We start from the raw sequence: 22,474 nt of genomic DNA, 5'->3' as shown, positions 1-22,474 counted from the left end.
ATGAACTTGAGTGGCTTTGGGGATGGTGGTGTCCTCAATAGACATGGTAAAGTTTAAAGGAGGGTTGCATTTGGGAGTTAGATGATGAGTTATGCATCTGGACATATTGATTTTGAGATGTCCACAGTACAGCCAGAGTGCATCCAACTGGGAAAAAAGAATTATACACTGCAAAGAGAAATTAGGACTAGATATGGAGATTTTGAATTCATTATGTTCAAGATGAAAATGAATCTATGCGATTGGATGAGATCACTTTGAGTTTTAGAGAAAGGAAAATTCCCATCACTCCTTCCAACTTCCCTACTGTCAAGGTCACCACCATACTTCTAGTCAATGGTAACTCCAACCTAGTTTCCTAACCTCAGAGTCACTCTGGAATTTTCCCTCTCTTTTAGGCCCATCTAATCCATCTCCAATATCCAGTATCCAATCCATCTTCCCTTATGTCATTCCCTTTTCTCTATTCCCCCATCCACTACCCTGGTTCAAGACTTCTTCACTTTCACCTGACTACTGCTCTTGGTGGCATGACCAATAGAGTGCTAGGTGTGAAGTCAGAAAAATTTGAGTTCAAATCCAGCCCCAGACCCATATAATAAAATGTCATTTGCCTCCAGCCTGCTTCAATTTCCTCAGGTATGAGATGGTGATAATAGTTGCCACGTATATATATGTATATGTATATATATATATATATATATGTATATGTATATGTTTATATAAAATTGTCATATATTGTTATATATATATATATATATACTGGCTAATATATATATATATATATATATATGTATATATATATATATATATATATGTAAAGCAGTATAGTTTCTGGTAGATAATAGACATATAATATTTGTTCCCTTCTCTTTCCTTTTTCTCCTTGAATTTGGACTTTCTCTTCTTCAAATCACCCTTCACCAAGATGCCAAAATGGTGATCATTTAAGGCACAGATCTGACCATGGCCCCCCTGTTCATGAAGCCTCAATGACTTCTTATTTTCTCTAGGATAAGATAAAAATTCCTCAATTTGACATTTAAAGCCCTTCATAATCTAGCTGCAAGCTCTCTTTCCAGACTGATTTCCTTTCCCTCCTCCTCCCATACTTTATGCATCAACTGAACTGGCCTACTTGTTCCCTATATATGACATTCTACTGCATGTTTTGGTGCCTGTGCCAAGAATCCCTTTCCCCTTCCCCTTCTTCCTCCTCCCCTACAAATCCCTAGGTCCCTTCAGGTCTCAGTTTAAGTGCCTCCTCCCACTTATAATCCCTAGACATCTCTTTGATCTCTCTGAAATTAGTTTCTATTTTGCTTATTGTTTATATTTATTATCCATGTACATTTGATTTCTCAGTGGGAGAAAAAAGGAAGTTTTTAGGGGAGAGGGACTGTTGTTATTTTTGAGCATCTAATTCTCAGTATGTGGTAGCAATGTAAATGCTTGATGAACTGAACTAAAGATGAGGCTCACGATAGAGACTTGAGAGGCATCCATGCTAAGTAGCTTCTGATAGCAAACTAAACTCAATCTGAATACAGATCCAAGAACCATGGGCTGCCAGGTGGATGTACTGAATACTTAGAGGAGCAAGTCCTATAGGTATTTTTTTTTCTTTGAAATGTAGCCTGACTGTGAAGTTAATAAGTAATCATGGCTGCTTTTTGGGAGGACTCACCCAAGGTCAAGAATCCCATCCTACAAAAGTGATCAACAAACAGACAATACAATGAAAGGCAAAAATCTGCCTTCATGAAACAAGGGGAATAGAGTGTGCAAATTTCCTGTCCTAATTTAGAATAACTCCAATTGATAGAAAAGGTATGTTTCTTCCATATCTATCTGCCTGTCTGTCTGTCTGTCTATCTATCTATCCACCCATTCATCTTCTATTCCATCCAACTAGCTACTTGTCTGTTCAAGCACCCATCCATCCATCCATCCATTCATCCATCCATCCATCCATCTATATTCTTTTCTTCCAACCTTCCATCATCCAACTTATCTACAATAAGCTATAGCTAGACAGACAGACACAACATGTACACATGTATTTCTGGGTATCATACAGAACTTAAAGAGGCTCAAATATAGCCCACTGTAAAGGATTCAAAGATAGTAAAGACAAATGTAATGTTCTGGTCAGACCCTTTCCCCAAACTTTCTCTAGTTAGGTAGGATCTACATCCTATGCAGAGAAACCTCAATTCCTAAAGAAAAAGACAGGAAACCACTATTAAAGGTGACAGCCTGCAATGGCTATTGCATCAATATTGATTGCTTTCTTTTCTTTCCTTCAAATGAGGCAGCCATTTCAAATGCTAATAGTGAAAAACCATGGCAGTTTTGGTTTTTCTGAAAGAGTAATCTTTGTTTTATCAGTATTGGCTTTTTTTCTAAAGCCAGTGTCCAAAGACAAACAATATTCCATGCCCTTCGTACACTGACCCAACAAGGCAGCCATGGAAGACTGAGGATGTTTTCAGAGAATGGTAAGAAAGCAATACATAAAATGAAGAATGCCTGCTATCCTTGGAGAGGAAAATTTTCACATCAAGATTAAATATATTCTGTCACTCATTATGTAACTGAAATCATGGCTGGCCTTGAAATGGGCTCTCTTACTTTGCTAAATTCGATCAAATGTAGTTTCGGTCCATATCCCTCATTTGTGTCCCTCAAATGTGATTGGGGGAAGGAACAAATGAGGGATTGTGGACCAAAACTAATTTTTTTGAAACTGAGCCCAAGCTCTTTACTTTGTTCCTCCTGAGTGAAACCCCTTTTTGGAGTTGCTTGGAGGAAGAAAAAGGAGCCACAGTTTTGGGTGGCTAGGAAAGAGTATATTTCATTTTGGGCTGCATTTCTAAACAAATCCATTTAAATGCAAAGCACTAAGTTCCTTGCTTCAGTGGTTCTGACCTAATAAGACCACTAGTCAGACAGAAATCAAAGCACATGGCTTCATTAAAACAACAAACTCCAGGGGATCACAATGACACAAGCAGAGGAGCTAATTAAACACGTACCTGACGCTCCGTGAGCCTTCTCCTTCAGACCTGAAAGGAAACAGAAGAGAGATACTTAGAATACTATTGACACTTTCTCCTGAAAAATGCTCACATTGTGATGATCAAGGGTGAATGACTGAGCTATTCTGATCAATATGATGATCCTATTTTGAAGGACCCATGATAAAAAATGCTATCTATTTCCAGAAAGAAAACCATTGGAATCTAAATGCAGATCAAAGCATACTGGGGTTTTTTTTTAACTTTATTTTTCTTGGTTTTATTGTCTGTTTTCTTTCACAACATGACTAATATGGAAATATGTTTTGCATGGCTGCACATGTATAACCTTTATCAAATTGCTTGCATTCTCAACGAGGGAGGAGGAGAGAGAGGGGAGGAGAGAATTTGGAACTCAAAATTGTAAAAAGCAAAGGTTAAAAATGGTTTTTACATGGAATTGGAAAAAAACATTAAAATAGAATCAGGGAAAAAAGAAAAATGCAAACATCATCTACTCTATCAAGAGCCACACATTCCCATGCCAGCAGGAAAGGGGAGGCAAAGGGAGGAAAGAGGAGGGAGTAAGGGAATGGAGGCTGGCTTCATTTATTACCTATTTGGTATTTCTCAAGCATTTCCAAACTACAAGTTCAATTTTCAAATACCAAAAAATCAATTATACCACTTTAAAAAGGAGACAACTGCAAAAGTCAAGAAATAGGATTGTATCACCCACTTGAACTTTCTCAAAGGCAGGGGAAAACATACAGAATCAAAGATGGAGACTTCCCATTCTGCAAACCAAACTATATGCTCTCTGGACTGGCTGCACTGGAGGCAAGAGGATTAATTTAATGGTGGTTGGCCTTCCACTCAGTTGACTGGATTAAAAGGCCATGTGCAAACAGGTTCAAGAATTTAATCCTTGGATTTTCTAAATGGAGTTTATTACCAAAATAAAAACATACTTAAGTCAGAGTTGGATAATTAAAGAAAGCCCAGTTGAAGGGATTGGATAAGTTTAGAGTAGAAAAGAGAAGACATGTGGGCTGTCTTCAAGTACTGGAAGGGCTTCAATGTGAAAGGATTTGGGATAAATCTTGTTCTGTTTGACACCAAAAAAGCAGAGTCTTGGAGTGAGTGGTTAAAGTTGCAGAGAGACAGATTTCTGCTGGACAAAATAAAATCCTTCTAATATTTAAAGCTGCTAGTAACCAGCTCCCCCCCCCAAAAAAAGTGCAGCACACTTTTAAGTTTAATTTGCATTATTATGACTTCCTTTATAACTTTCTGAAAACAATAAATCAAGTTCTGATTTGTGGCATTTGCCCATTTCTAAGGTGGAAATGCTCCGACTGAAAATTCAACAAGCATTTCTGAGTCCCCCAGGGCTGACTCCAATATAATAACCCTGCAGCTGCTTCAATATGAAATGGGTTCTCTTGGAAGTTATGTCTAGCTAGATGGTTCTAGTCATTTAAGGGCTGCTGTAAAGAGCATCAGTATCTTATAGTATAGTTAAAGAACTAGGGTAAAATTTCCTTCACTGAGAGAGAGGATATTGGAATTAATAATATTCTGAGCTAACACTATGCTTTCCCCCTTCATTCTTAAATTTGAAAGTTTGTTTAAATGATGTCTTTTTAAATATCTAATATTTTTAAAAACACAATCTCAGAAGAAACAGGAATTTTATTGCTGAAATGAGTAAGAATCTTCAAAATAGCCGAACCCCTGAAAAGACAGAAAATCAAACAAAGTGTTGTAGTATTATTTCTCAGCTGAGGTTTCCATGCAAGGAAAAAAATGGTTATTAGAGTGAGTTCATTGTAGGGCTGGGGGGGGAGAGGTTGTGATGATAGAGATCCTGAATCCCTTCCCCACATCCCAGGGAGTACCGAAATGCTTAGAGGATTGTATAGGTCTTTGGGAATGTTGGTCCAATCAGAGGGGTAAGGTTGCTTAATTGTCTAGAAACCAAAGTCCTTCTCTACCCTACCTCCCCTTCTGTATGTAGGAAGGAAGATTTACTCAGGGTACCACCATGAATTAAGAAGATGTATAGGTCTCTGGGGAGACGAGGGCTCTCAAAAAAGGGAAAGAAGGCTTTTCTTCATTGTTTATGAGCTTGGGTATGAGTTCTTTGAATATTTTGGGGGCAGGTGAAATAAACCCTGTCCAGTATTTGATATTTTGTTGGCCTGAGTATTTGTATGGAAAAAAAAAAGACTTTTTCTTTTTTGTTGCAATGAATCAAAACCTGATATTCCCAGGGAACAAGCAGGATGAAAGCATAGGCCCAATAGTATGATTATTTAAGGAGTTTCTATGATTGAACTTTGCCCATGTAAACTTAAATACCACAATACTTGGAAGTGATCAAAACCATCTTTAAAAAATATGTTCTTCTTTCTGGGCTTTTCACTTCCAGTACCACAAAGTTGTTGGTTCTGAGAAAATCAAGTATCTGACCAAACTTGTAAAACAATTACTTGGCAACTTTCTGATAGTGTTCCTTGATTGAATTATCTCACAAGAAGGAAAATGGATCACCTCTGGAATGGAATGTGGCTGCTTCAATTGTATTCATTGTCTTATTGTAGGAAGAGATACTTTGAAAGAGCAGCATGGATTATTGCTTGATTATTTCCCTCCCTCTCTCCTCCCTTTTATCTTTCTCTCCTTTCCTTCCTCTCTCTTTTCCTTTTTCCCTCCTTACCTCCCTCCCTCCCTCATTTTTCCTTTTTCCCTCCTTTCCTCCCTCTTTTCTGTCTTTCTTCTCTCCCCTGTCCTCAGGGATCTTATGGTCCAATTTGGAAGATACACCATGCATAAAAAACCCTTTCTCCTCTCCCTTTGCAACTTTACTTTTCATTTTGTATTTTCCCATCTGAATTAAGCACTTGGAAAGTAGGGCTCATCCTCTTTGCTTGTGTTTGTAATTCCAAAACTTAGTACAGAATTTCACACAGTAAATTTTTAAATTTCTTTTCTTGCTATCTATGCAAATAACTACAACATAAAGCAGAATACATTAAATAAATAAGAAAAATGAAGAAATTAAAGCTATGTGTAATCATATGAAAGAAAATGTTCCAAATAACTATTGATTAGAGAAATTAAAATCAAAACAACAATGACATACCATCTCATACCTATTAGAAAAACCAAGATGAGATAAAGGGAAGATGATCAGTGTTGGAGAGGTTGTGAGAGGACTGGGACATTGATGCATTGCTAGTGGAGTTGTGAACAGATCCAACCTTTCTAGAGAGCAAGATGGATCTGTGCCCAAAGAGCAATAAAACTGTTCATATCCTTTGACCCAGCAATTCCAATTCTAGGACTATATCCAGAAGAAATTATTAAAAAATGAGAAAAGTCCTACGTGTTCTAAAATATTCATAGCAGCTCTTTTTTGTAGTGGCAAAGAATAGGAAATTGAGAGGATGCCCACCAATTGGGGAATGATTAAAAATGTTATAGCACATAAATACTATGGAAGATTATTGTTCTATAAGAAACCATAAAAGGTCAGACCCTAGAGAAGCATGGAATGACTTACAGGATCTGATGCTGAGCGAAGGGAGTAGAACCAAGAGAATAATATACACATAAACAACATTATGAGATGAACAACCTTGATGGAAGCCAACTCCACTTGGCAGTTCAGGGAGCTAGGACAACTGTATCTGACTGATTATGGACCATATTATCCCCAGCCAGAGGAAGAAAAACAAAACAAAACACACAGGAAAAAAAACCCCAACCCTTCTGAATCTAATGAATTCTTTATAAAAATTATCTCTTATGTATCTCTTTCCCTAATTCTTCATGCCAAAAATTACTAATTTGTAAGCATGTTTATCAAAATATGAATGTGAAATGCTAACCTGACTGTTCCCTGATGAGGGGAGAGGGGTGGGAAGGGAGGGTGGATGGAAATTTTGTATCTTGGAAATTTGCATGTACATATGGATGAAAATAAAAATTTTTCTTTTTTTGCAAGGCAAATGGGGTTAAATGGCTTGCCCAAGGCCACACAGCTAGGTCATTATTAAGTGTCTGAGACCAGATTTGAACCCAAGTACTCCTGACTCTAAGGTCGGTGCTTTATCCACTGCGCCACCTAGCCGCCCCTAGAAAGTTTTTTAAAAAAGAAAAAGACAACAAATCGTGGGACAGGTAGCTCTCACTTTGTATAAGTAAGGTAACATATGATCTCATATCACACTTGAGGATTTCTCATCTGTGCTCAAAAGCTATAAGTATTATTTACCCCTACTTGACAGTTCATTGTATCATAGGATTTAAAGTCACAAGGGAGGGGTGGCCCAGACACTTAATAATGACCTAGCTGTGTGGCCTTGGGCAAGCCACTTAACCCCATTGCCTTGCAAAAACCTAAAGTCACAAGGGATATCTAGGATAGCCTTTTTATTTTACAAGTGAGGAAACTGAGCCCCCCCAAAAAAGGTGAATGACTTTTCCACGGTCACATGATATGTGTCTGAGTTAGGATTTAAACTGAAGACTCCTGGTTGACTAGAATACTGTATTGTTTTAACTATGGGCAGTGATGGAACTTTACCTGGTAATAACAACAAAAATTAGCCCTTTAAAGTTGGTTAAGGACTTTACACATGTAATCTCATTTTATACTCATAATAAGCCTAGTGTTTGAGGCTGAATTTGAATTCAAGTCTTTTTAACTTCAGGTTCAGGGCTCTCTTCCCTGCACTTGTTGTGATAGATCAAATTGGACAGCAGAAATGCAGTGATACTATAAACCCCACCCCCCGGGGATAGCAGGTCCCAAAGACACAGATGTCAGAAGTGAACCTTCCTCTGGAAATAGTTATCCTTCTACAATGTAACTTTCCCCATTGAAGTTTTTATATCCTGTAGGTTGACATAAGAAATTAAATGGGAATTTTTAGGAAAGTTTTGCAGAAGCTACAGATGACACACAAAGGCCGACAGATAACAAAGAAAAAGTATTTTTACTTAACATTGACCTACATATATAGCCTATGACCAAATACTTAACCTAAATTTTACAATAAAGTATCGGAGACACTCCATATAAGAGAAAGAAAAAATTCAGACTTCACTGGGATGAAGGGAAGGCTAAAAAATTTTCCAGATCACAGAGGCACCATGCCTCTAAGCCCCATGAGGTGGAAGGGAAACTGTAATGAGATGCAAAAGAGAAGCTGGTGCTACAAAAGAGAAGTTTCATCATGAAATCCCTAACTTGTGGAGGAGAGCTATTCAGATAAAATCATAGGTCCCCAAACATAAAAGGCAGAATTACCCTATCTGGTCCCTTTCTTTCACAAGTATAATGGGGGGATTTGACAATATGTTATTTCAGGTGGCTTCAAGCTTTGGATTTATAATCCTATGAACCCTTGGCAACACACATTCCCTCTTGTCTAGGCTTAAATTTTCTCATCTGTACAATGAAGGGATTTTACTAGATTAACTCTCTTCAAACTCTAGGGTTCTATATTTTGAAAAGAGACTTTAAGTATGAATCCCTGAGGAATGTAGAGTGGGGAGAGACAGGGGTGATTGGACAAAACAAAAAAAAGGGGGAGGGAGAAAGAAAAGAGAGTTATTTCAGCATTTTAAAAAATGCATAGAAAAAGAGGCAAGAAAAGCCAGTAAGAATCATACACTGGCAGGACAGTTTTGAAAGTTACTATATTTAAAAAGTAAAGCAAGATCTACATAAAAAATATTTACAGTTTTGTGTACGATCCTTTTTCTCTGCTCTAGTATGGTATATGGAAATGCTTCTTTTATTTGCTATTTGTTAAAGTTGGAAGAAAAAAGAGACTACAGCATTATTATTATTATTATTATTATTATTATTATTTTACTATCAATTCAACCCAAGATTCAGTTCTTCATGAGTCCATTGCTTATCCATCCATTCATCTGCTCTTTTGGTGGACAAACAATTATTAAGTGCCTTCTATTTTGCTAGCTCCAATATGGCAGCTGCTCTTGTAAACAAAACTTAATCCCTACAGTATATGAGTAAGATATTAGCTACCTTCAAATATAAGCTTCCAACCTAGACTGAGATCTCCTTGAAAAGGAAAAAAGTACACAAATCTATAAATGGAAATTTATTATTATTATTGAAAATCTATGATTTATTAATGTAGGAAACTCCTGGTGGAAGAAATTCCCTTTATCAGTTTAGACCATCCACTATTGTATAATTTCTAATATTAGTTGCCTGGGCACCAAGAAGTTGAGACTTATTCAACCCAGATCTTGACTTCTAAAAGTTAATTGTATGGAATAACGACATCTTATGAAATACCCATGAGTTAACATAATTCTTACAACTCCAAAGCACTATAGCAAGTTCAAGGAAATCTCCCCAAATGGAAATTTTAAAATGTGAAATAACTTGAAAGGTCATTTGCTTCTGTTTATAAGAATTTAAATTTCTAATAAAATCTAATAGAGTATAAACAAAATCTGTTTAATCAATGCAGTCAGTACAGCCTCCTGGGTGGAACAGTGCTCTCTCTCTAAGAGCCTTAGGCAGTATTGGTTTGGGGATTCTCAGATTTTACTTCCTTTTACTGCACTGCGACCAGATGAGATTGGGAGCTGGCATGAACCAAGACACAGCAGTAAAAGAGAAACAAAAGCAAAGAGCCTATAAAAATGCATCCTTGTAAATGAAGATGCATGGTGTGTGGATTTGGAATTGGAGTCAGAGGGACTAGGGCTGTGTCCCAGACCTGCAATGACTCCCTACATTACTTTAGGTGAATCACATCACTGCTGCAGGCCTCAACTTTGCCTATCTGTGAAATGAGTCTCTAAGGTATCAGACCAGCTCTAAATTTGAGCATACTATAGCAACACATCCAACCCTGTAAATTCTAAGAGTTCTCCAAGTCGTGTTAGGCCAGAGATGGAGACTCCTGGTAGACATTTCTGCAATTCATATTTTTTATTTCTGTCTATATTGATGACCTCCTCTAATGCTCCCATCCCATCCAGGTAAAATAAATTATATTAATGTTAAGGATCAAAAGAGGGAAGAAAGATGAACTTTGGGAAAAACATATCTTTTTTTTTTTTTTAGTTTTATTTTGCAAGGCAATGGGTTTAAGTGACTTGCCCAAGGTCACACAGCTAGGCAATTATTAAGTGTTTGAGACCAGATTTGAACTCAGATCCTCCTGTCTGCAGGGCCAGTGCTCTATCTACTGTGCCACCTAGCTGCCCCAGGAAGATATATCTTGCCAGTCTTCCCTCCCCCTGGTTTCCCCTGTCTATGGCAGTGGTGAAGACAGATGATACTTCTTCACTGTCTTCCTGTTCATCTTTGATCCCACTGCATATTCTTACATTGCTCTGCCTCAGTCATATTGCCATTTCAGCAGATACCTCAGGAGGTACCTGATGAGCCAGCCTAAGTTTATCCAGGAACCAGGAAGACTTTGGTTTGAATGGTATCACGGATACTTTCCAGCTCTTGTGACCTCAAGCAAGCTATCCAATCTTTCTGGGTTCCAGTTTCCTTATCTGTAAAATGAGAAGGGTGGTCTTGATGGTCTCTTTAGGTAAGCCCCTCCCCCCCCAGGACAGATAGATGTCTCAGCTCAGTGGATAGAGTCTTGAACTTATAATCTGGAAGGCCTGAGTTCAAAATGGACTTCAGACATTTACAAGGGGGAGGACCCTGGGCAAGTCATTTAACCTTCCTTTTCTATAAAATGGTGATAAGGAAAAAATTAGACGATATTTGTTAATTGCTTTGCAAACCTTAAGTGCTATTATCAATGACTTTTATTATTTCTCCTCCAAATCTTTATAACAGCTTTCATTCCACTCCCCATCTCTATCTTACTCCCTATATCCCTATATTCTACATCCTCTACCTTAACTCAAACTGAGATCCAGGCTTTTGGGGAATAATAAGTAAACCAACAATACAGACTTTCTTCATATTATGATTATTGAAAAGAAAATACTTTGCAAACTTTCAAGTGCTATATAAAGTTGAATTTGTTTCATCATTTCTTTTCTTCATGAAAAACTCTCTGCCACTGTTAAATTTTAGAGATAGAGACCTCAGAACCTCAAAGGAGGCCTTCAACCACTCTTTCCACTCTCCCTTGCCCTATACACACACCATTTTACCCTCAATTCACTTTAGAGCAGTTGTTTGGTTGGTTGCCAAGCCTGGAAATTCTACTAAGCAACCCTACGCATTTTATAAATATATATATATATATATATATATATATAAATATACATATATATACATATATATACATACATACATATGTATATAGTATGTTCCTTAAGGAGTATATTTCATTCTCTTCCCTTCAGGTCTAATTTGACATCCATCTAAAGCCCAGCAGAGAAACCTTATTAAACCAACATTCATAGTTTGGTTGGTGTTATATGATAAGGGCATATTTAAAAGATATTTAGTCTCTGTGTTTACAGTCCCTAGGACAGCACCCGGCATAGGAGATACTTATAAATGAATTGCTTGATTGACCAACTCACCATCATCCCTTTGCTTTTTCACTTTATGACAATGAATAAGAAATTGAACTTCCATTTGCAGACTCAGAGGCAACTATCTAATATGCAGGAAGCTAACTCCCTACAGGGCAGGATACAAACACTTTGGGGGAAAGACTTCTCAAGATCCCTTCCAATAACCCATCTTCACATCCCTACAGTAAGTCTGATACAGGGATGAGGAGGAAAACTTAATGGTCTCTGTGGTGGGCTATTGCCCCCTCCCCAAAGTGAATCCATGTAAGGGTTACAGTCAGAGGCTGAGTTCAGGTGAAAGGGATCTGGATTTTCTATTTTTGGTACCAGCAACAGAGGCAATGGGCACATGATCCATCTTCTGGTGTGCAGACTTCCAGGGAAGCAACTCTTTTTGCTGCTATTAGGGAGTCTATCATGGCCTAATCTGGTCAATGGGGCTATATAGCATGGTCACTGGCAACACTTAGGGTTCATACTGAAACCATATTTGAGAATGAGTAGTAATAGTGAAGTAATTGAAAACACCTCCCTTCAGCTCATCTGGAAACAAATCCATTGATTCTGAAATATTTCTAGTACTGATTTTAAGAGGAAAAAATAGCTGACTATTCTTTATTATTGATTTAGTTCAGATTTCATTCACTCATTCAGCCAACCATTTATTCATTGGTTCAATCAACACTTATTAACTACCCGCTATTTGGTCAACCCTAAATGCAAAAAGAAGTGCTGGGCTCTACTGCTATCTCTGCCTTTGAAAAGTTTGCAATTGAATTGCCAGATTTATCAAAAAGAATCTGATCCACAAGTTTAAAATTCTTTAATTCTAATTTGTGCACATTAAACTTTGATATGATGAGGTATGTTGGTCATTGGTCAATAAACATTTATTGCTTTTGTTTAGCCATTTTCAGTCATGTCCAACTCTTTGTGACTCCATTTGAAGTTTTCTTGGCAAGATACTGGAGTGATTTGCTACTTATTTCTGCAGCTATTTTGACAGATGAGGAAACACAGGCAAACAGGATATGACTTGCCAGATGCCACACATCCAGTTTTGAACTCAGATCTTCCTGATTCCAGGTCTCATGCTCTATCCACTGCACTACCAGCTGCCCTAACCATTTATTTAAAGGTCTATTATGTGCCAGGCACCCAGGGCTTAGTTCAAGAGATACAAAGAAAGGCAAAAGATACAAAAGAAAAGGCAAGAAATTCACAATCTAATGAGGAAGACAACATATTAACACATAAAAAGACGTGAAAAGGTGTTGAGAAGGTGACTGATGAAGGAGCCTGGTGCAGTCAGACAGCCAGAAGGCGAACGATGATATGGCTGCCCTGGGCATCCTTCTTTAAAGAATGTCTATACTCCCACACAGTCTCACATGTAAATACTAAACCCTCTAGGTTCTTCTGTAATAAATGATTTTCTGAACTTGAGGATTCTCTGCACCATCACTCTTGATTAAAAAAAAAAAACAAATCTGTAATAAATTGTAGGTTTGACCCTGTCATTTCTCTGCCCTAGAAATGGCTCCTATTACTTCTAATTTCACAGTCAGCTTCCAAACTAAATCCTGAAACTCATTATGTGTTACTCCCCATTACATACTCTTCATTTCAGCCAATGTAATTGGTTGAATTCAACTATTTCAACCTATTTACTATAAACTTGGTATGAAATTCCAGCTCTATGTGCCTTTGAATGGATAATATCCCAAAACCCTCTTATCCCATCATGACTGGAATTCTCTCCCTTCTTGTATCCTCTTCTGAGAACTTATAATTTTCTTCAAGATCCAGCACAGGCTTTTTCTGATCCTCTGCTGTTATTGAAACCACCCCCAATTACTCTCTGTATGTACACACAGACATATATATATATATACACACGTATGTTTTTGTTGACCTACTGGTGTACATGCTATTTGCCCTAGTAGAATAGCACTTCCTTGAACTCAAGGACTGTCCTGATTCTGTCACTGTCTCCCTAGGACTTTGCATAGTTATTGACACTAATAGATATGGAATAACTGTGAGAACACTTGGTTTCTTTTTTTATTTGTTTTTTCAACAACATGCAACAATAGATTTCACCAATCAATTTTTTTGCAAAGTTTTGAGTTTTACAGTTTTCTCTCTCCCTCCTTTTCCTCCTCCCTCCTCCTGACAGAAAGCAGGTTAATATAGGCTCTACATGTATAATTATTCTAAACTTAGATTCACATTAATCTGGTAGAGAACATCTGGTTTCTAATCTCACCTCTGACTGATCTTTGTAATCTCGGGCAAGGCATTTGACCACCTTATAGCTTCCATTTCCACATCTGAAAAAGAAGACCTTTGGACTAGCTGCTACAGCTCCAGATTTATGATTCTAGGATCTTTCAGATAACAATTTCCCAAGGAAATGTTGCCAAGTGACCTACATATGGTGCCGTGTGTTTCTGTGTACTTTGCAGTATGCCATTATCATATAACATCAACTGAACTATGAATGTAAGTTTCCAAGGTTTCTCTGCTGTGCTTTAGTTAGATGTCAAATTAGACCTGAAGTTAAGAGAATTAAATTTGCTCCATTTGGCCCCTCAAGGTGGAACTTAAAGCAAAATCTATTTCAGAGGAAGATTTAGCCCTGATGTAAGGGAAAACTTCCTAACAATTGGAGTTTCCTTCAAATAGAATGGGTTCTCTGGGGAGGTAATGGGTTCTGTCTTCCTAGGAAGTCTTCAAGTTAAGGTTGGATAACCACTTAAGCACCTCTGTATATGGTATCTGGGACTCTTTTTAGGTATAGATGGATCAAATCAACCAGAAGAGTGGTGTCAATCTCAAACAAGAACTGATAAATGGGTTATTACATAGTGACTCAGAAAATCACATGTTCTACAATTTGCTGTGGCAGCTAGGTGGTGCCATAGTAGATAGAGCACTGACCCTGGAGTTCAAAAATCCTAAATTCAAAATTCAGTCACTGTGTGAGATCTTGGGCAAGTCACTTAACTCTGTCTCAGTTTCCTTATTTGTAAAATGAGATGAAGAAGAAAATGACAAACCACTCTGATTTTTGCCAAGAAAGTCCAATTCAGGGTCATAAACACAAAGAGTTGGATATGATTGAACAACAACAGCAACAAATGTTTTGTTATATTTTTATTTTGTGAACTGTTTTTCAATTTCATTTTAATATAATTCAGCTTTGAGTCTGTTACCTCCACCTTACAATTCTGAAATACCTTGATTCATTTTTCTAACATACAGGGCACTAACAGAAAGTTATTCAAAAAGCAACAATTATTGAGACAGCAAAAGAAATCTCTATTTGGGTTCAGTCGAGTATTAAGGTGGGTCACCTAGATTCTCTTTGGCTCAATTCCCTGAGGTGTGCTGTGACTCATTGCAGGAAGGTATAAACAAAGGCCTCTGGCTTCATAATCCATTCTTTTAGCTTCTAAGTACATGAGGGAGGGGGCTAGCACACTGGATGCCTGAGGAATGTGTGAGGGGAACTTGCTCAAAGGTCCAAAGTAGTAAATGGTAAAGCTGGACTCAGATAGCAGCCTCCCAGCAGTGAATTTCTCCTGAAACAATTTGATTTTTTAATTTACCAACTCCTCTTGAGAATACAGCCTACTCTAAGCTATTGGTCTGTAGCAGGAGCCAGAATTATCCTTGGGCAAGATTAGAATCTATGGACATGCTTCAGCTCTCCAATTTTTTTCCCCAACTAAAATGGCCATTCATATTTCTCTCTGCATGGCTGAGCCCATGTTATGAAGCTCTAACTCTTTATTGGATAATCCAGCCTCAGAATGTTTCAATTTAGGCTTCTACAATAGGAATTAATGGAGTGTGTGATCATAGGATCAGGATTTAGAACTGGAAGGGTCTTAAGAAATCAATGAGTTCAACCCCTTCATTTTATAAATGAGGAAACTGAGGTCCTGAAATATCTTGGTACAGTGGAAAAAGTAGTGGTCTAGGAGTCAGGGGATTTGGATTCAAGTCCCAACTCTGACATTTATGACTTGGTTGCCTGTGCAAATCCCTTAATTTCCCTAAGCCTCAGTTTCTTCTTGAAAATGAGAAGACTGGGCTAGACAATCTCTTAGGTCTCTATCTAGTCCAGGGTTCCACAACCAGTAAATGATTACTAGATATGTAGGATATGAACCACTCAGCTCTAGGCATTTTCTCTGGTTGTCACCTATGTGACAACTCTTTCTCTCCTCTACTCTACCTACTGAATTCCTATAATCCCACCTTTTAAAGGAAACCTTCCCCAAACCTTCTTGTACCTTTCCTTGCTCAATGATTTCCTATTTATTCTGTATATAACTTAGTTTATATATTTCCCCTATTACATTGTAAGTTCCTTGAAAGCAGGGACTGTCTTTTGACTACTTTTTGTACACTTAATAAGCTCTTTTTTCTTTTCTTTTCTTTTTTTTTTTAGGTTTTTGCAAGGCAAATGGGGTTAAGTGGCTTGCCCAAGGCCACACAGCTAGGTAATTATTAGGTGTCTGAGGCCGGATTTGAACCCAGGTACTCCTGAGTCCAAGGCCAGTGCTTTATCCACTACGCCACCTAGCCGCCCTGCTTAATAAGCTCTTAATAAATGTTTATTAGTTGATTGGACCTCTCATAATCTCAGCTCTCAGTTTATCTATTGATGAGTTCTATCAATTCTGTCTTTATAAAACTACTTGAATACATCCTCCTTTACTCTTATAACTCTGGTGCAAGTAAGTTCTCACCCCTTCATGCCTAAACTATTGCTATGACTTTTGGTTGCTCTCCTGTCTCAACTCTTTCCCCTTTCTAGTCCATCATCACCTCAGCTATCAAAGTAATCTTCCTAAAATATGGGTTTATTCATGTTTTCCCCTTACTAAATAATTTTAATGGCTCCCTATTACTTCAAGAATCAAATATGAAATCCTCTACTTGGTTTTGAAAAACCCCTTATAATTTAGTCTCTTTCTACTTTCCCAGTTTTCTCACATTTTACTCTCTTCCATATACTCAATGATATCGTGACATTTAAAAAAATACTCCATTTTGAAACTGTTATTTTTCACTGATTTCTCCCAAGCTTAAAGTTCTCTTTCCTTATCTCTGCCTCCAGGCTTCCCTGACTTCCTTCAAATCTCAGCTCAAATTCTACCATCTGTAAGAAGCCTCCTTTGCTTGTATCCTTTTAATGAAAGGGTTTTCCTCCTTTCATTTGTCCTTCCATATACCCTTCTATCTTTGTCCATTAGAATGTGAGCTCCTGGAAGGCAAAGTATATTTTGATCTTTCTTTTGTATTCCCAGATTTTTAGTTATAGTTTCTGGCTCATAGTAAGTGCCTAATAAATGCTTTTTGAATGAAAGAAATCTTTCTGACCCTAAGTCCATCACTCTGTCCAGTGTACCACAGTACTTTATTGGCGGGAATGATCAATACCAATGTACAGATTTTTTTTCCCCCAGAATAAAAATCATATAAAAATTCTGATAAGACTGTAGCAGGAAGTAACCTTATAACAAACCTATGAAATGGAAATATGCATCCAGGACACCCTGTCTCCTGTACCTGCTGCAGTTTTAGATATCCCAAGTGCATTTTAGTTTGGCTCGGAGAAGGGGCAGAAGGGAAGTAACTTCATTTATCAAAAGTGACAGATGCTGTGAGGCTCAGTGGTGAAAGTGAGTTTCGAACTTGCTTGTTGATTCTTCATTATCCAGTTAAGCATGGAAAGCAGGAGTTATTTCAGCCACAATGATTTATTAATGGAGTTGGTAAGTGAGCCAAGACATCACCTCTGGTAGGGTGAGTCCAAGGAATATGACCCACTGATTCCCACACTACATTTTGTAAGGTGTCATTTAAGTCCTCACCAACCCAATTTGTAATGCTTCAAGGCTGGGCAGAGAGAAAGATTATCAGCCCTTTCCTGAGTTCAGCTCCCTTATTAAATTGAATTCATTGGATCAGAAGTAGTTAGGGTGTACAGTGCATTGGAGTCAGAAAGACTAGCTCAAATTTGGCCTGTGACACTTACTAACCGATGACCTCAAGCAAGTCATTTAACCCCTGCTTGCCCATTTTCTTCATCTGTAAAGAAGGTATAATAGTAATGTCTAACTTAAAGTCTTACTGTGAGGATAAAATGAATATTTGTAAACTTTAAAACCATATACATATATGTTATCAATTATTGTTATCTTAGGATCTATGTAGAAGAGAATCAATGAATCTTAGAAAGAAATCCTTCCATCCATCTGACCTATCCCATAGCTGAAAAGGAGTCCACACTATAAAACAAAGGTGGTGAAGTAGTCACTCAGTCTTTACTTGAAAAACTTTATGGGGAAGGTCTTCCTTACATCAAGATTAAATCAGTCTCTCTGTAAATTTGACTCTTTACTTCTAGGTCTGCCTTCTAGGGTAAATGGAATAAGTTTCGTACCTCTTCCCCCAAAGTGACCTTTTTTGGCAACCATTCTCCAGACCAGCAAGGAAGCCCCTGGAAATCAAAATACTTGTTCTAATTGAGTCAAGAGCGAATAAACACAGGGGTGTAGGGTATGTAGGCAGTTGGGTTGACATATTCCTACTTCAGGTACAAATGAAGTGAATTGTTGATTCTTAGGGCATTTCTGCCAGGACATTTGAAGATGTCAATAAATAGGAAGGGAACAAGTGAATAGTTATTTAGTGGTACATGGAAACTGGCCTTTATGTCAGTTTGAGAGAGTGTGAGAATATGAGAGAACATTGATAAGAACCAAATGTATATGTGAGTGACCAACTAATTTAGGCTAGCGACAGGCTCTCCTAACATGGTATGTGGGAGCATTCATAGATGACTGTGCTGGCCCAGGTTTGTACTTGAGTTTTCTTGGATCCACTGAGAACATATGGCAAAACTGATGGGGCCATGTAAGTGATAATGGAACTTTTGGTCAGATGCAATATAATATTGAGCTCACTGCCAGTTTTCCATGTTTCAGGAAGGGTGCCACCAAAGGAAGCACCATTACATCAAGGCCGCTTAACTCCCTTAGATTTATGGCATAGAATCTCATACAGAGCCACAGCTCTAGCAACTCAAGGCTACTTTATTATCACAGACTTGTCAAATACATGATGAGTTATCATCAAGTCAGTGGAGAAGGATCAAAAATAGTCTTATCACATAAGATATCTGGAAGACAATGAAACAAAGGGACCCCCTTCTTTTTATCAATGAAATGTAAGAATAGTAAGGTGAAATGACTAGTCCAAATTTCTATTGTAATTGGTAAAGCCAGGAGGCAGACCCAGATCTTTCTTCTCCAAATCCAGTATTCTTTATACAATATACTATTGTCAATTTTTTTTTAAAGTCTGTTTAAGTTAAGAAAAAATCAAAATCTCTGATGTGGAAAGGCACTGATTGGGGGTGGGAGTGGGGATAGAGGAACTAGTAATGGAAAGATGACTGTTATTTAAAAAGTAGGCCTCTCTCCAGCACCCTGGGGCAGTTTATCCTAGCCTAGACTTTAGAGTAGGATTCTATTTAACAGTCTTCTTCAGTTCAATTGCCTTACTCTTAATCAGGCCCTGGTTTCTTCCTTCCTTCCCTCTAGCAGTAAATGAGGCAAAAAAGCAGTTAGTACCTGGGGTGAGCTTTCCAAATGCCCAAATATAAATTCTTTGTTCTTAAGAAAATTTGATTAATGTTCTTCCAACTTCAGGTAGGAATTCAAGAGAGCAGCATGGGTAACACCATTCGGTTTTGGATTTGACCACCAAGATGTCATTTTTAAGATCAGAACAACCGATAGAGATAGCACAGAATGGTTGTTCTTCCAGCATGAATGTCTCTGGCCACAATATGATTTAAGTGAAGGTACAAAGAGAGGGAGGAAAACAAAAGTATCAGAACCAACTGTGAAGGAGTCAACTGGAACACCCTAAAATCATCGCTTAGGAAGAGTTAACCAAAGACAAGGATCGGGCTCTCACTAGGAGCAGGATTTCTGCTCTGACGCTACAGGTTCTGTTGTGAAGTCTCTGGGTTCCTGATGAGAAACATCATGTTCAGTTTTACTTTGATGGGAAGGGTCAGAGTAAAGAGCCCCTGACTCTCCAAGATGGGCCCTATAGGCTCTATTGTGAAGCCTCTGGCTTCCTGATGGGAAACATCATATTCAGTTTTAGAATTCTTGGTTGATGGAGAGGGTCAAAGTAAAGAACCCCTGACTTTTCCTGGCTTAACTCACTTGAATAATGATCCTTACTGGATCTTGGGCTTTAGAAGTGAAAGAGGTGATGGAATTCAAGTGCCACATTTTGACAGATGAAGAAAATGTCAAAACTCTCTCTGAGTCATCTCCCCCCCTCCAGACTTCCTACCCTCTCACTCTCACAAGTACTATTTATATATTTGAATATTCCTTATCTGTGTACATCATTGTCTACAAAAGAACATATATTTTTTGAAGGAGGAGATTGTTTTTCTTTTGTCTTTGACTCTCCAGCATCCACCAAGATGTAGGACACTTAGAGATAATGCCAGACCAGAACCCCCTGCCCCCACCAAGGCAGGTCTAAATTCATATGCAATGCATATGAATGGACTTCATTAAGATCATACAGATAGCAATAGTGGAAGGTTTGAAATCTGAACCTAGATCCTGTAACAACAAATTCGTTTCTCTTGTCATTATATAAGAATATCTTCTCTTCACCTCTTCACTAGAATCAAAGAAGTTAGGTTCAAATCTGACTCTGATAATATAGCTTTTGTGACTTTGGGCAAATCACTTCAAGTTCAATTTCCTCTAAAAGACCCCTGGGAGCCTTCCCCAGCATAAATCTAAGATTCCATAAACCTCTGAGGACACAAGGCGACCACTAAAAGGGAAAAGAGTGGTCCTGAATGAGCTTAGAGGAAAAAACCCAGCATTTTCTTTTGTCTGTTTCTTGTCAGCAAATTCCCCAACGTGTGTCTGTTTGACTGGTTTTCTATGATTTACAGCTGACATGTCACAAGAGAAAGGGGAAGAGAGATCTCAGAAAGTCAGAGAAAAAAATTATTTTGGAGGAAAAGTAAGACAATTGAATAGCTCCTTTGGTCTCTGAACAAATGCTCATCAAACAAGCACAAGAGGCAGGTGACCTGTTTGTCTTTCCCTAGAAACGTTGCTGATCTCCAGGGAATACCAGGTACTTGATTTATCCCAGGAAATATTCACCAAGCAAGAGGTCTTCTTCACTGAGTTTCAAGGCTGAAGGCAAGGTGGTGCCAAGGATACCTCTCCAGGGTTTAGTTGAGAAGAGAACAACAAAGCGTTTACAATCCAGTTTAACCCAAGCTTATCTGGGCATGTCTTGCCCACAAGGTGACATCCTGAAGAGCCTTTGGAACATATCCAACTTGCCTAATCTAGAGGTCTCTATGTCCTCCACCAAATGCATGAGTATAGCCTCCTTTGACTGATTGCCTGCATCTTTAGGACTGTGAGATTGAGATAGTTTTTCTCTTCTGGCTAGAAAGATAATGAACAGATCTTTCAGCACAGAGGCCATGAATTGAACTGGTAAAAAGGAAAGAACTTCTTTCCCCTACTTTCTTTTTTATCTTAGCACCAAGAAATGAGCCTAGGGATGTTTGTTTCTGTTCTGTGTCATTTGTCCTTCTCGGGTTCAGATTATCAGCAGTCATTCCCATGGAATTTTGAATTTGAACTATGATCTCATCAAAGATGACCTCTTGAAGGTCCACCTCATGACTGATGGCCCAATAGGCCACTTCACATCAACCTTTGGGACTGGCTTCTCTACCACATCATTGCCTCCTTGAGGACATGATCAAGAAGAGATACATAAACTCTGCTATGGGCCAGTTTGGTCAGTACTGGCCACTGTATTCTCACCACGCTTCAGACCACAAGGTTTCAACAGTGTTCATGCTTCCTCACTCCACTTGGGCTCTTAGAACATAGTGATTTTTGTTACCTACTAGTAACTGAAATGGGTCTTAATGATCACTCAAACATCACAGGAAGCTCCTTTCAGAGATCTTTCCTGCCCTCCCCTTTGAATTTAGACCACATCCTGCCTCTGCACTCCCCCATTTTCCAATATTACTCTCCTTCCCTGCCTCCACTGAAGAACCCTCCCCACCTCAGAGTTAGCCACATTTAATCTTTCTGCAGCCTGCTTCTCCCATTACAGCCTCACCCAGTTCTTAAGCTCCTTACTTCTAATAATGCCAGACCAGAACCTCCCCCCCCAAGGCAGTTAACCCACAGGGAAGACCTGAGAAGCCAGGGTGTCTGGGAATTGAGACCTCATGAGGTTTTGGATTTGGAATTGGGACTTATTCTATAGGAATCATGCTAATTAAAAAACTCAATTCTTTTCCTTTCCCAGAGATTGAAGTGATACAAAGAAGAAGGAAATTATGCCTCCCCAGTGTTGGGAAGTATTTTTTATATCCGCAATTATAATTTCTGACATAAATATTTCTGTACAGAGTTAATCTGTGAATAGTGAATAAATAGAATTGGAGATCAGGGAGCCCCCACACCAACTTAGAAGAACCCAATAATGAGATCTAGAACCATCTGCAGAGAACCAAGACACTTTAGAAAAGTACCCATCCATTGCAGAAAAGCTGAATGGAATATGCTATGTGAGTATGATGGAACACTATTGGACTGTAATAAATGAAAGAAGACATAGAAAAAACTCCAAAAAGACATGGAAAGACTTATGTGAACTGAGACAGAAAGAAGTGAAAAGAACCAGAAGAATTTCTATTTATAATATCAATAATACTAAAATAATGGAAAATTTTGAGAACTTTTATAAAATGAAGAAGAATGAACAGGATCAGAACAATTTATACAATA

The 22,474-nt window shown here is 38.2% G+C and overlaps 1 protein-coding gene across 1 annotated transcript in view; it reads right to left on the bottom strand.

The window, feature by feature from the left end:
• Positions 1–865: 865 nt before the first annotated feature.
• The window catches only part of LOC141496158 (IQ motif and SEC7 domain-containing protein 2-like), a 230,443-nt gene continuing 208,834 nt past the window's right edge, over positions 866–22,474 (bottom strand). Inside the window, exon 2 of the mRNA XM_074198387.1 lies at positions 866–3,068. Coding sequence (XP_074054488.1) covers positions 3,023–3,068 — 46 coding nt within the window. The 3' untranslated portion in view covers positions 866–3,022. The remainder of the gene's footprint in view (positions 3,069–22,474) is intronic.

Source organism: Macrotis lagotis, chromosome 8, assembly GCF_037893015.1.
Source record: "Macrotis lagotis isolate mMagLag1 chromosome 8, bilby.v1.9.chrom.fasta, whole genome shotgun sequence".
Lineage (NCBI taxonomy): Eukaryota > Metazoa > Chordata > Mammalia > Peramelemorphia > Peramelidae > Macrotis > Macrotis lagotis.
Note: the sequence above shows the minus strand (reverse complement) of the source record. Positions and strands in the feature narration are given on the sequence as shown.